The sequence below is a fragment of the Carassius auratus genome, chromosome 18, assembly GCF_003368295.1.
Source record: "Carassius auratus strain Wakin chromosome 18, ASM336829v1, whole genome shotgun sequence".
In the NCBI taxonomy this organism is placed as follows: domain Eukaryota; kingdom Metazoa; phylum Chordata; class Actinopteri; order Cypriniformes; family Cyprinidae; genus Carassius; species Carassius auratus.
Window position 1 is genome coordinate 21,412,934 of NC_039260.1, and position 15,738 is coordinate 21,428,671.

The 15,738-nt window shown below is 35.2% G+C and overlaps 1 protein-coding gene across 5 annotated transcripts in view; it reads right to left on the reverse strand.

Moving 5' to 3' along the window:
- Window positions 1-6,084: 6,084 nt before the first annotated feature.
- LOC113118664 (LARGE xylosyl- and glucuronyltransferase 2-like) overlaps window positions 6,085-15,738 on the reverse strand; it is a 61,275-nt gene continuing 51,621 nt past the window's right edge. For all 5 annotated transcript variants that reach the window (XM_026288012.1, XM_026288011.1, XM_026288013.1 and 2 more), the window contains 10 exons: window positions 13,471-13,642; window positions 13,290-13,394; window positions 12,382-12,494; window positions 12,090-12,215; window positions 11,680-11,835; window positions 10,528-10,691; window positions 8,903-9,181; window positions 8,674-8,820; window positions 7,745-7,940; window positions 6,085-7,658 (listed from right to left, as the gene is read on the reverse strand). In XM_026288012.1, coding sequence (XP_026143797.1) covers window positions 7,461-7,658; window positions 7,745-7,940; window positions 8,674-8,820; window positions 8,903-9,181; window positions 10,528-10,691; window positions 11,680-11,835; window positions 12,090-12,215; window positions 12,382-12,494; window positions 13,290-13,394; window positions 13,471-13,642 — 1,656 coding nt within the window. In that variant the 3' untranslated portion in view covers window positions 6,085-7,460. The remainder of the gene's footprint in view (window positions 7,659-7,744; window positions 7,941-8,673; window positions 8,821-8,902; window positions 9,182-10,527; window positions 10,692-11,679; window positions 11,836-12,089; window positions 12,216-12,381; window positions 12,495-13,289; window positions 13,395-13,470; window positions 13,643-15,738) is intronic.

Sequence of the window (15,738 nt, forward strand, 5' to 3'; positions counted from 1 at the left end):
TTGATTAGCTGATTGGTATGTCACCATATTCTAATTTTTTATACTAATAATACGTCTAGGAAAACATTACATTCAGTTAGCACTTAAGATTATTTTTGAAGTACAGTATGTAATTCCCTAAATAAAATCACTAAAAAGTGCCATAAAAATAAATGTAAATCTGTGTGTAAACAAAAGTTTCAAGCATCTGACACATACGTCCAACATTACATAAATACATTTATTCTCTTTATAAATGTTCATGGTGGTGATCCAGTGTTGAATAAGTTCCTTTGAAATTAAAGCATATAAAGCTTTAGTTACAAGCCACTCAAAATTGCAAAAATAAAATAAAATAAATAATAATAATAATAATAAAAAATAGCTAACTACATTTAAGGAAGAGAGCATTATCTTTTTAAATATGCCAGTGAGTGAAATAATCAGGCAAAACAGCTAACTTACAGTTACTAGAAATAAGCAACTCCGTTTGAGTTATATCTAGCTAAATATTAACAGTTTGACTAGTTTAACTCAACAAGATTCCCTTCCATTGCTCTGTCATGACATTAGTTGAAAGTGAAAACTGACCATATAATAGACAATTTACACTAATACCATTATACCGGCCCTTGTGGCAAAACTGAGAATGCTACTAGTTGCGTCATGAATTCCATTCTGACACCTTTCAGAATGCAACGATGTGTGAAATTGAGCTTTTGTTGCTTGAAGCGTTTGCATTCATGTACTTGTGTAGTAGAATATGTTTGGGTTTTATTCGTTGGAGTTGACAATGTGATTTGAATAAACCAGTGATTGTTTTTATTTGTCTGTCATCCTGGTGTAGATACTTTTGTCCAGCTGAGGAAAGCCTGACATCATTCAGGAGAAGACTGGAAATGAGAGTGTCTGACAGAGCGCTTTTCTCTGACAGTGACTTCTTGGCCTCAGGAGAGATAGAAGAGCAGAGAGCAGTACATTACATCAAATATCTTCATTCAGGGTCCACCGGGTGAAGAAAAATGAGATTTATAACAGGACTCTGTCCTCATTTCCGTCAGGATACAAGCCACTGAGATGTTTTTGTTTTTCTTAATTTTTTTCCTCTTCCTCTCTTCCATTTTGCTGTCTTCTCACTTGGAAAGTGATGTGAAAATATTAGAGCTTTCAAAGCTGATGTATTAACTTAAAGTCTGTTACCTATTTAATGCATTTAGCTAATCATAGCAATGTGCTAAGAAAAGCACTACTGCACTTTGCTTGTGCTACGAATATTAATGTTGTGCTTATTGGGGAGTCAGTGCCCATTATGGGTTATGAAAGGTTCATATTTTGATTTTGGGATTCCCCAACAACTGGTTGACATGCATGGAAGGTCAAAAAACACTTTCATTGTCTTATAATATGCATTTATTTTTACCTTACATGCTACACGACTCCTTTGCTTGAAGCTTATTGGTCTGATATGTCTATTTTCATTTCATCATGACTGACATAATGCCTGATGAACCATTGTTTGTGAGTGCAGTGCTGCTTTGTGTACAGCGTTAAAGGGGAAACAGCTATTTTTACCACTCCAACAGCGGCATCTGATGACAAAGAATGAATTGCATTTTCATTCAGACCAACTGCCTGACGAGTGGGCTGGCAATATGCAAATTTTTCATGCTTATGTCAACATGAAAGGGCTTGGGATTCGTTTTAAAAAATGACTCTTTTCAATGATTCAGAGTCTACGTGTTCTTTTGAGGGCGTAGAAAGTTTTGTAACCAATCATTTGAATATAATCTGTCAACTCCAGTAGAAGGCACAAAACATGATTCGTGTCTAATATTATATTAAGTTTGTATACTATTTTTCTGCTTCTTTTGTTTATAAACACCTTTAAGAGGACAATTTTCATTTTCATTTCCGAACATCTGCTAGCTGGCACAGAAGTAGGGCATATGGAAAGCATGTCCTCCTTAACATCACAGTGAGTTATGACAGTTTCCATGTGCGACGTGCAATAAGCATAATTAAAGTGCTATTCTCCTGTGGTTTGCTTTATGTAGCACACATCTTTCATAGCAACAAATGCTTTTCGTTTAAAGTGAGAAATGACATAGAAGTGGTCCTTCTTCAGAAAACTTGTGCAGTAATCACAAACCACTGTAGGTCATGAAAAAGTCATGACATTAGTCAGAATTTGAGGGAGATTATGCGTTGGGTAATACCACAGTTTCAGGGTGCACAACACACAATTTTATTATCAGAAACGTCAAGTTAAGAAATCCCTTGAACATTAGTGAAAGAAAAACTTTTCGGCCCTTTTGACCTTATAGCAAGCTCTATTAACCCCACAATGAGATCAGGGTAATATTGATCTATAGTTCCTTATTTACTGCCTGTGCTATACAGAGTGTGAAGGAGAGACGATGGCAGAGGAACTAACAGAAGAGCACAAATCATGAGCTCCTGTTAAACGTCACTGCATGTGATATTGAGCAACCATTACTGGAGTTGATATGAGGATTTCAATATCAATATCGAGCAGTCAGTCTTGAGCTGTGGAGATATTTGGAGGCTGTCACCAGTTGATAAATGGAGTGTTTTGATTCCTGTCATTAACTTAGATAATAAAAGGTGCAGTGGGCTTTTGGCATTGATCCGTATGGGACAATCTGAAGGAATTATTTCTTATTGTTTGACTCACACAACACAAATTCATATATTTTGGTGCTGACACTATTAATGAGAACTTCCATCTGTGTTCTTTCTCTATCATGCGCTATCGGTCAAAAAAATTACGATTTTTTAATTGTTTAAAAGAAGTCTGTTGTGCTCACCAAGATTGCATTTATTTGATTAAAAAAAACTAATAAATAGTATTAGAAACGAATGCTGAAAACATTTTAAAATGCAGTTTGTTAGTATTTCTGTGGAAATCATAATGTACTACCACTCAAAAATTTGGGGTGAGAAAATTAAGAGTTTTAATGTGCAATAATGCATTACATTGGTAAAAATGAAATGTATAATGTTCAAATAAATGCTGTTTAATGAATTCTAAAAAAAAAAAAAAAAAGTTTCGTGATTTCCACAAAAATATTAAGCAACAAAATCTGTTTTTCAAGAGATTTAATGTAAGAAATATGAATAATTGATCCACAAATCAGCATAATTGATAATGAATTCTGAAAGATCATTTGACACTGGATTATGTAAATGAATGAATGATGATGGATGAATGTAACTTCAGGAATAAGTTACATTTAAAATATATTTAATAGAATACAGTTGTTTTATATACTGTTTACTGTATCTTTGATCAAATAAATGCAGCCTTTTTGTGTGTAAGAGATTTTCAAAAACAGTCTGTTGTATTGAACACACTTTTTCTGATGTGAATACAAGAAATCATGGTCTGGATTCATTAAGCCAAATTCACAAAGAAATGTAGATTCCATTCCGAAGAGGAAAAAACAGAGATAATAATGTTTAATAGTTACTAATGAGAAAAAAGTAAATAAATAAAAAATAGGTTTGCTGTGCCAACTAGGGACTCATCTGGGACTTTTGGAATTGGCAAGAAACAGCATTTTACTTGCCACTATCTTGCATCTAATGAATTATTCAAACTTGAGCATGTTTTCTGATGTGAGTCCATTCTCTAGATTGTTGCTGGGACATCCTTAGCTGCAGCGCTCACACTGTGAGCAGCGTTTCCCTGCATGCCCTTTCCTGTAATGAGCTGCTGGGTTGAGTGAATGGATGCTGAAAAAGCGGCTTGAAACTCTTTGACTGTGTGCAATGGTTTCTGATTCATGATGTCATAAAGGGCCACTTCAGGCAATTACACAAGCATTAGCCCACGCAGCACAGGAAACAGGCCTCTGCTCGCTCTCAGCGCTCCGCTTACCGCAGCCTCTCTCCTGCAATTGCCGGAAATTAACTTTGCTTTAACAGGCGTCAAATCCATTTGGAAAACAATTGATCAACTTCTTCCTCATGCCACTAACAGCTGGATTGGCTGAAGTCATTTGCAGTCAACATTAACAGCAAGTCTACTATATTCTCCAAACCAGGGGTCTCAAATTACAGACCACCGACCATATCCTGTACCTGAAGTTGGTAGTGTATCTCTTAAAAAAAAAAAAAAAAAAAATAATGAACTGCAATTTCTCCAGCCAATTTATTTATCCAGCACTAAAGTGCATCTTAATTGCTAATAAATGAAAATGTACTATAGTATAAATTTATAATTAATGTATTTATCTGGACTTAGAGTGTGTTTTTCTCTTTTCATCATTATATGTAGTTAGTTAAATTGTCTTTGAAATATGGTTAAAGTGCCGTCAAAATGAGAGTTCAAACAGCTCATAAAAACAATAGAGTTCATCAGTTACGTCTTGTAAAGCATGTTTGTAATAAACAAATCCATCAAAATATTTAACTTTAAACTGTTGTGACAATACAAGCTCTCTATCCTTATTTTTATTTTCTCCAATGAAAAAGGCATCTTGTCTGAATCAGGAGAGAAATATGTGCAGATTAAGCACCAAGCTAAAATAGTTTAAAATAGTTGTAAATGCATATGTCGGTACAGTAGATTCTGATCTGAGAGCATGAGATGGAGTTTTTCACTAGCGGAAGCATTATTATAGATAATGGACTGATATTTTGTCCCGAAGTGATGGTTTAAAGTTAGAACAACACAGTTTGTCACAAGACATGAATTGATGGATTGGAGACTGGAGTCATGTGTATTATTATGATGTTTTTATCAGCTATTTGAACGGCACCTATTTACATCAGAGGATCCATAGGTGAGCAAGTGATGCTACTTGTCTCCAAATCTGTTAAAGGAGGAAAGTGTATAGAAATTTGCATGTTATATATTTATATATGTTTGTAATCACACATTTACAAAGACTAAGTTACAATTTATGCATTTAAAGGTGTGTGTGTGTGTGGGGGGGGGGGTTGTGGGTGAAATGCTTTTTACACGGTTAAAGAGTTGGATTCCCATGCTAAACATGGACAAAGTTTCAAAAATTAAGTTGTACGTTTGTCCGGTTTGTCACAAGTTTCTGAAAGTTTTTTTCGAGTATGGCTCTGTATGACCTTAGATGGAGCGGAATTTCTTTATATGGGTCCTATGGGCACTTCTCCCGGAAGAGCGCGCGCTCCCGTATAGCAGAGCAGAGACATTCACTGATCAGAGCGAGACCGAAATGTCACAAAAGAAGTGTGTTTTTGGTTGCCAGGATTAAGGGACCAGTGGATGGAGTTTATTTTTACAGAGCATCAACGGAGTTGTGCAAGTGTTTGTGTTTGTTCCCTGCATTTCGAAGATGCTTGTTTTACAAACAAGGCCCAGTTTGACGCTGGATTTGCACATCGTTTATTTCTTAAGGATTTAAAACTGCTTCAAATATCTCTGTGTTGTTAACTTAGCTGTCGGCGCGTAAGGACATCAAGTAAACAACATGTGATGTTGGCATCAAACTGCACTTTCCACATGTACAGCTTAAAAAAAAAAAAAAAAAAAAAAAAAAAGGTGGACATACCAAATACTAAAGTTAAAAGTGAAAAAAAAAAAAAATCTGACATTTGTTGTGCTCAGTGCAACCATCTGCATGTTTCAAGAACATTATGAAATGAAATCATGTTTTGGAGTCAATATTTTCAGATCTGTCAGGTGTTCTGATTATTTTGTCCACCACTGTAAATGTCTTATATAAGATTTGAAGTACAAGTGCACATTCAATTCAACACAATTTTGTATGACTAAAGAAACTGAATAATATTATGTTGTTGTTTTTTATATTTAACCTGACAGATCTGGTCTATAAACTGTTGTTATAAAGAGCTATTTTGACCCTTTTTGGGATAAAATTCTCTTTTAGCACACTTCTTTGTGAGATTAGTGAGAAGGAGAAGAAAAACATGTGACAAGCTAATGCTTTTTTCTTATCAGCACAGCCCTGCATTGTAGACCTTCTAACTATGAGTCACCAGTGAATCCTACAACAAACTCAAAGATAGGACATTCGCTGAAAAGCACAAAGCAAAGTGTGACTCATCTCCTCTTGTAAAATAAAAAGCACAAGAACTTTGACAAACTATAGAAACAGGGAGAATTTATTTAAAGCACTTTGTCCCCTACATAGAAAAATATGATTGATTTAAGTCAACAATAATAAATAGAGTACCTGTATTCTTGCAGGCCCCGCTGATGCGTACAGTAGTACAATCAATATCCAGTTTTCGCAACACAGCAAAGGCACGGGTATTTACCGTAAATCTGCAGTCTGACGGAGCGGAAGGGTGAGGGTGGTGTGTGTGAGGGGTCAACTCAATATGACCTGGAGGAGCCTTTCTTTATAAAGACGGGACACATTGGGAATTACATTGTGACAGCAGCGACCGGTACAATGGATCGTACAACCATTCACGTATTTCTTTTCTTTTCTTTTTTTTTTTACAAATACATCTTTGAGTGACTGATGCTGAATTGGACATTGGGTTCTTATTTCAGGGCTGACCAGAATGAGACATTTTACAAGATAAATATTTCAGTCTGTGAGAATCTTCTGCAATGGATGCCTCCTTTTGTTTAATGGTCCCTCGGGTGGATCTCAATGCAAATGTACATATAGTCATGTTTTTGTAACAGTATGTAGTGCAATTTATTTTATTTTTTTTTTAGTTCATGGCAGGAAAGCATCCTGGTATGTTTTAAGCACGTCATAATATGCGCCATATGTTATGTGACAAATATAAATGCAGCAGTTAAACACACTGATCATTTCTCACCGAAACCTCGCACCCCTACCGAGCATTCAACCTCGCTACAAGCAAATCAGTGTTTCTAAATTAAAAAATAATGCGATTTTCGATTTTATATCGTAAAACATACGTAGGCTGTATGTTGTTTTGTATCCGTTAAAAACAAAGAAAAATATTTTTAAATATTTTAAATATCCGTGAATTTATAAGGCTTAAAAGTTCCTCGTCTTGATGGCCTTTGGAAAGCTCATTCAGTTAACATCCTTTCAATACTCCATCGAATGGTTTCAGAAGGTTCAAAGCTACGTAGCGCCATGGACCGCTAGTCGTAGATCTTTAGTGAAGAAAAAGCCCTGATTGTCAAAGAAAGGTCTTTATCCTGACCGTTCGTTTTAGGCTATAAAGCAAGTGGGTCATCGCAAACGTTTACCAATGTCTTTTGTTACAGTTCAAGCATGTTTGGTCGAGTTTTCACCACCAATGGCTGACGGGTGTGTTGCTGATGTCATTGGTTTTCACGGACCTCTGCTGTATGACTTTTTCAAAAAGAAGAATTAAAGCTTTGATTTCAGAGTCTTCAGCAGAGACGTGGGCTTCAGTGTCGTTCCTCTGGACACATATGTAGCAGAGCAGCATGTTGACTGTTGATCCTCACATGACTAGATCGAGCCGTTCTCCTGTGTGCTAAAGTACATTTGAAACAGTGTTCAGATGTTCCTCTGTGCTGTGAGGTACTTGAGAGCAGCAGAACCGTACTTTCGAGAAAGGTCTTGGTGGAACTCGTCCTTCAGAGTCGTCAAGCAGTAGCGGTAACTCGGACTGGAGCGAAACTTTGAGATGTCGAAGCTGGGCGCGTGGGGCATGTGGATCATGAAGGCATTTGGTAACACAATAAGATCGTACTCCTTTGGAACAAGGAAATGTGACATGTTAAGGACACTGGACACTTGAACTGGTAGTAGAAAGATGTCAAATGTCTTTGAAAACTTACCTGAGCATCAAGCTCCATGATATGGGATACTTTGTTCCAGCCAAAGCCAACAAATCTCTGGTCATACTCAGGACAGTCTCGTCGCACCACAACATACGGCTCAAAATCTGCCTCCCACTCCACCTTGTATGGTGTTGTGGCTGTTCTCCACTTGGCATAATTGGTTGGCGCATGACCCTTTGTCCAGACGTGATACCTATAATTCAGGAAAGCAGTCAATTAGTAAATTTGAACATATTGAGGGGACTTTTAATAATGGGCTAAAGACTTTTAATTGAATATATTTATTATGCAAACCATACACCATATTTAAACGTCATATTACATAATTTTTTGTAGATGAACCCCTGGAAGTACCAATTTTTAAGTCAATATTGAAATAATTTAACAACAAATTTTCATGGTTCTCTAAGGCTGGCTTTTGGGGACATAACATAAACATATAATAAAATAAAATAAAAACTACAAATTAAATAAAATTAATTAATTAAATAATACAATTGAAAACTAATTTCACATTTTACATTTATTTTTATTTGACGATTTTCATGAAACCTTTCTCTAAAATAAGCATGTTTTGCAATTTTTAGTTTCTAAATTAAAATTACATTTTATATTTTTGGAGCAAAAACTAGAAAATGGCAAGGTGATATGGTCTTGATATCATAATGAAGAAAACAAAAACATTATTAAAAAGTTAATTCAAATGTTTTTAATTAATAAAAAAAATGCTTTGCATTTAGTTTAAATGGACAAATAAATGAATAGAAAATAATGTTTTTTCAAAACAACATGAACACAAAGAGCACATTTCTGCAAGGTTTGCCTTTTCTTTATTGGGGACACTCTTAGTAGTCATATACCTTGATATCAATTCGAAAAACCCTGGCGATTGATAATGATATGATTATTATGAATGTCTACTGTGCCTGAAGGTGTAGAGAGTCCCCATGTCCAGCATAGACAGCAGCTCGGCCTTGGATTTGGGGAAGGAGAGGCGATATCTCAGCGTCTCAAAGGCGGGCACAACCAGAGCCTTCTTGGTATTGGCCATGTCCAGCTGGACTATAGTTTTTCTAAGTAAAAAAAACACAGATATATATTACAGAATTGGAACCAGTACAATACTAGACAATTCATGAGAAATTCACAGCTTACCTGAGGTAATCGTAGAGGCCGTACATGGGCAGAAAATCCACATCAGTCAGAAAAACGTAGGGTGTGTTGACGTTGCGGAGCGCCACATTGCGTACCAGATTGACAGGATAGAACTGGCCCTCCTTATAAACGATATGATAGCCTACATTCTTGCGGTTCTTGAGGACTTCAGATGCCTGAGCGTAACGCAGGAACTGCTGGGCCTCGGCATCAGACATGTACAGGGCCAAACTAATGGGGCCCTCCCAGTGCTTACAGATGGCCTCCAGCATCTGCAGTCTGTGGACAAATACAAAGCATCTCTCTGGTCAAATTATAGGCAGTAGCTGAAGTGAGGCAAGATTATGGGCTCTTTATATATATATATATATATATATATATAATTTTATTTATTTTTTTAAACCTTCAGGGCAAGCTTTTAGTAGCTAGTAAGGGATGTTCTGATCTTCACTACATCAAGCACTTCTTGTAGATACATGTTTCAAACACAAACAAAGCAGCTTCTGAAAATGCCTGGACTACTTCATGGTAAAACTGAGGCTTCAGTGATATCAAAAAGCTTGTCTTAAATAGTTCAGTGGAAAAACTTATAAGACTCTAAATGGAATATAATTGATTTTTTTCTTGCTGAAAATATTATTATTTTCCTACTCTTATCAAACTTACATACAAAAAGAAAGTAGGTTAATAACATTTTTAATGTGAATTAAATAAACGACATGGAAATGAATTAATTAAGGGAATTAATCACAAAAGCAACATATGATAGAATTATTATTTAATTTATTTATTTAATAACAAATCCTTGTCAATCATTCTGTTTGCAAAATATTCAATTTTTATTTTAATTTCACATTTTAATTTAAATTTATTTTTATTAACTAATAACATTAAATAAGCAACCCTAAAATAAAGTTTATCTGAACTTTACATGAGGGCTCAACATGTTTTAAAGCAGTGTTATTTTAATATACTATTATGGTTTTTATTCATATTTTAAATGTAATGCAAATAGAACAATTATTAATCATTTAAAATTGTAAAATGCTTTAATTTTTATTTAAATGTTTCTTATTTTATAGTATTTGTCTTATGTGTATTTTCTTATTCGTATTTGTTTGTGTTAAATATTACTATTCAGTTTTTTAAGGCAACTGATTTTCTACATTTTCGTTTTATATTTTTTATACAAAATTTTATACATTTTTTATATACTAAATTTTATGATAAGTTTTTATTCATATTTTTAAATTAGCTTTATTATTTAAATTTTAGTTTAAGTTTAGTTCAGTTTCCACTTAAACCAAAATAATCTGAGATATTGCATTGGCTACACAACGAAATACATTTTTCATCTAAATTTTATATTTATTATATTTCAGCTTGGTTTCAGTTAACAAAAACATTTACCAGTTTTCGTTTTAGTTAACAATAATCGCTCTGGTTTGAAAATGTTATTAACTGGCAATGCTTGTAGTAATCTTTTCTCATTTTAATCAGAGTGCCGCACAGGGTTCATTAAACACAACATCATATTTGACAGTTCTGTAATTAAATTGCTTTGGCATGAGCATGAGTGGCCTAAACGTGACAGTAGACTCATTGTGACAGTCTGTCATCCTCACCTGTCCATGGAGAGCTGTGCGACTAGCGTGATGTCCGTGCCGTCATCTGTAGGTGTGTAGTCATACTGCAGGAAGTACAGATGCACCCTGTGCACCATGATTCGCTCCCTCCGGAAATCATAGCACTGGTCGTCCTCATCTAACTCCTCTAGTGCTTGCTGGAGCTGGAAACAAAGAAGAATGTGTTTTATCAGCTGTGCTGGGCAGGACACATCAAGCAGGATCCGGTCGAGATGCCCTTCGAGACTTGATGAAACACTTTTTTCCTTGTACAAATCCAAGGCTGAGCTACTTTTAGACCCTGGGATTCATTTCTTATTTAGAATTAGTCAGTTTAGGAATATAAATTCTTTTCTATAAAGTAAAGCTATTGAGGTCTGCAGTTTCAAGGTGCTGGAAGCCACGCCCCATTTTTCAAAACTTCACCCATCATATACAGAAGAGCACAGGCACAGGTGTGCAAAATAAAAAGAAGTGCCATCTGATGATCAGTAAACCTGAACAGTGAGTAAGTTGTCAAAAATAGCTTTTTCGCATGACTGTGCAAAATGATTGACAGGAAGAAAGTACATAAAAGTACTTGGACTGGATAAAGACAGAATCTGACATCAATCAATCAATCAGTCAATCAATCAATCAGTCAATCAATAATTTTTTTTTCTTTCTTTTTAAATCAGAATTCAGTTTTTTTCTTCTTCCGGAATTCAGAATTCAATTATTTTAAATTAAATTAATTAACTAATTTATTATTATTATTATTATTATTATTATTTTAAATTGTGACTCTTTATCTGATGAATGTAGATTTTTATTTTTGTAATTTTTGCAGTTACCCTTTTAGACGTCACAATTCTGACTTCTCAGAGTTAAAAATTGATAATTCTGTGTTTATGTCTCGTAATCATTTAATACGTGGCAATCTTAGTAATTTTTATTACTTATAAATTAGAAATGTATTATTTCAGGCAGAAACAGGCTTCCATAGCCTAGGACTGTCAGATATACAGTCCATTTCTAAGATGTATATTAATTTTATTGTGTACTTTAAGTATTTGCGCAATATTTGTCAAGTAATAGAGTCATCATCCGCATGCTACTCCAAGAATCAGGTATTTGCATAACACTGCATGATCTACAGCTAAACTAACCCACCACTGTGCTCTCAGAGCTGGCCTGATTGGGACAGCCGAAGAGTTCCCGTCGCAGAAGATTCCCGTCGTACTCCAGGAACGTCAAGTAAAGATTACGGAAAAACTCCACGTGCTTGTTTTTTACCCTCAGTTTTTTAGGAGAGTTCCAGTGAATGACCTGCAGGAGGAAATAATCAAACCGAGCAATAAACAACTTCAAAACATCATTTCCATACTAAAATGGAAATTCGACAGGAAATTGATGCAACGGTTGGGCGAACATTTGCATTAAAGACTATTGAAACAGAGAATTTGTCAATGAATAAAAAAAGGCTGAACCAATTAATGGCGCTGTTGTGTTCTTAATTCCTCTGGGTTAAATTGGTAGTTTATACTCAGTATACCTCAATAGTTCTTCAAACATATTGTTACCTTTAGATCTGACACCTCGGTGTAGCACTGTTCAGAGCGTGTGTGATCCGATAACTGTACGTTCCAGAAGCACGGTAGCTGATGCACCAGAACTGGGTTCTGTTTTATGAATGCATTGAATATGTCCTGTGAACATAAAACAATAATATGACACACTTGTTGCATTACACAACATTATTCAGCCATGGTTAGCTCAGATTTCATCCTTTTTGCGCAAAGCCCAATCTCCTAAGGCCTATGAAACTAATTCTTGTTCTAAAGTGTTTTGGTATGGTTGATGAAGGACATGGACCTGGTCTGCCAGGGATGTTGAAAGCATGCTCATCAGCTCTCTCTCGGCCGTCAGTCTCCACATCTGTTCCCAGCTGATGCGCCGCAGTCTCTCAAGGTAGAGCAAAATCACACCTGCAGTTCCAAAAAGAAACACCTGTTTCCAAACGGAGCCCAGTGAAAATGATTCCTTATTGCTTTCGTGTTACGATTGTTGAAAAACAGTTGTGCTGCTTCATATTTTTTTGTGGAAGCTGTGATACTCAAAAGTTTGGGTATGTAAGAACCAAAATGAATTCTTTTATTCAGCAAGAATGCATTAGATTGATCAGAAGTTACAATACAAAGATTTTTAATGTTACATAAGATTTATTTCAAATAAATGCTGTTCTTTAAAAAGTTCTCTTCTTAAAAAGAATTCTGAAAACGTATCACAGTTTCCACCAAAATATTAACCAGCAAAAACTGTTCTGTTTAATAATAAGAACCAGTAATAACTGATGCTGTAATAATTGCACATTAGAATGCTTTCTGAAAGCACGTGACACTGGACAATTTAGTAAAGAGTACTGAAAACTCAGCTTTGAATCACAGGAATAAATTATATTTTAAAGTACTGTATATTCAAATAGAAATCAGTTCTTTTAGATTGTATTCATATTCACAATATTACTGATGCACTGGATTTTTATATCAAATAAATGCAGCCTCCGTGTGCATAAGAGATTTTTTGCATATTTATTCCAAACCTTCGACAGTGTATTTAGGGTATGTTGAATTCTTAAAACACTTTTCCTCCTTTTTGATCCCGTTCTTATTAGAATCACATATCAGCAGGAGCACCATCACACTAATTTGCTGTGTAATGCCTGGGGCTATAAAACAGCAAAGCTTTCTGGTGTGTGAAACACAGTGAAGAGGAAATGGAACCTGTGTTAAAGCCTCGTCCGAGGGCCGGCCAGGGTTTGTGATTTTTCCACAGATTACCGAGGTACCAATCGCTCTGATTCTCCACCAGACCAATCACCTGTTTCTCTGTAATCACAACAGCAGTGTTAAATCACACTGTCCAGATGCTTTATACCACTCCTGAAGTAAAGCGGCTGATTACCTGTGAACTTCCGGAAGATGGCCCACAGCTCGGCGATGTCAGTGGCAAAGGTGATGTCTGTATCGAGGACGATGACCTTTGAAAGGTTAGTCGGCAGAGCTTTGGTGAGAGTGAGCTTCATCAGGCCATAAATTCCTGAATAGTGTTTGTTTGGTATCCAAGACACCTCCGACTAGAAGAATGAGAGAGATAAACACAGAAATCTGTGAGAAACCAGCAAAAGAGCACAACAGTGACTTCATCAGCCTTGGTTTTAGAGCTATTTTTATCATTCTTTTTCTACAGATTTAATTTTTTTTTCTACCTAGAGAACTCATTCTTTATTCTTTAATATAGACTTCAATAAAACCAGCTCAAACAGCCCTATAAATTGCAACATTACAATCTTAGAAAAGTGTTTGATACTGTATATTAGCCACTAGAAAATCAACATTGCATAAAATCAAATCAGCAACATTGTTTCTGTGTTTATATATGAAGTTTAAAAGTATATATACATATATATGTGTATATATATATATATATATATATATATATATATATATATATATATATATATATACTTTTAAACTATTTATTTTTGTGTATCTTTAAATACTAATTTATTGTATTGTTTTTTCTAATCAATTAGAGAGAGAGCGAGAGAGAGAGAGAGAGAGAGAGAGAGAGAGAGAGAGAGAGAGGGATAGATTACAATTAAATAAACATTAAATTCATTTCAAAATCAAAAATCTGAATTTAAAAATAAAAAATAATAAATTAAAATTAAACATTTTATAACTGTTAAAATTTTGATGATTGAATTTCAGGCCAAAGTGAATATGTGTTAAAATCAAATTAATTCTATACATTAAGAATTGATTCTAAATGTAAACAAAATCAAAAAATACATGTCAACAATATAATAATAATGTGTATAATGTTTTTTTTTTGTTAAAGGTTTAGTAATATATATATATGTCTGGGAACCTGCTGTTGTGTTCTCTGGTCAATAGCTGATAAAAATATATAAATCTATATATATTATTATCAAGTATTACGGTATTTTACCACACACAACTTTATTGATATTCTCAAGTGATGAATATAAGAGACAATCCTTAAACAGCAATCACATTATTATTGTACTGGGACCCATATGTGGATATAATAATAATAATAATAATAATAATAATAATAATAATAATAATAATAATAATAATAATAATAATAATACATCAATAAATAATGTACACAGAATGCAAACATGTATTCCTGTGTGTAGTGACTTTTAAAACTAATTATATATTATACCTGACTAGAATACAGTTTTCAGATAGTTCTTACAACCCTGCATGTGTTCACCATCACCTACCAGAGGCGCTCATTGTGCTCGTTCTGAACTGTATTCTGCAGTTATAGCATCATCTGCACCCATGGAAATAACCTTCTACAGTTCTTATTGTACGTTTTATCTTTTCAGCATGCATCCTTAATGACCTGAGCTCAGGTTTAATAATAATCTGCCGGAGAGGGGTTGATTGAAAAAGACTGGATTTCCTGCAGCTTAGCTTTCATATACTCAGGAGAGCAAAGAGGTCTCTATGCACAGCGGAGACACAGGATGTAAAATCCGCGTGATTAGAGACGGCTCCGAGCCAAACAGCTGACAATCAGAGGTGAATTAAGTGCGGGAGGGGGACGGGAGCACAAAACGGGACAAGAACCAATGTATTTGTGTTACTGTGCATGTGAGAACGTGCATGCATTCATGTGAGTGTCCTTGAGAGTGCAGTGTAATGTAAACTAGAATGCACTCTCCTAGAAAATGTGTGCATGTGTGTGTGTAGAAGAGCAGGCATGCTCATTGATTGTCACTTCGCTCTTTCAGCGAACCGTGCACTGCATAAAAAAAATTCACAACAGACAGTGAATAATTCAGTTCCACAGCAAAGGCTGCTCTCACATGCCAAGTTGTAAAAAAAAAAGGCGCACTGTCACTTTAAATATATGAACAGAAATGAATAATTCTGTGTTTTCTCTTTCCCTCTGGAGCGTGAAAGATTTCTCAGAGAGCGAAAGCTCTTGAGATCGCTGGAGTGTAAACAACCTCAATGTTTCCACTATCACAGACAAGCCATACTGTCCCAAGGGGACCTTTGCCCCCCCATTACAATCCATAAGCGCATGTGACACATCTTTCAATCCAGTTGTTTTAGCCTGAATGAGCTCAGAGAGGATTGTGATCGGTATCATTCTTCAGACTTGTCATTGTCACCTGCAGCATTT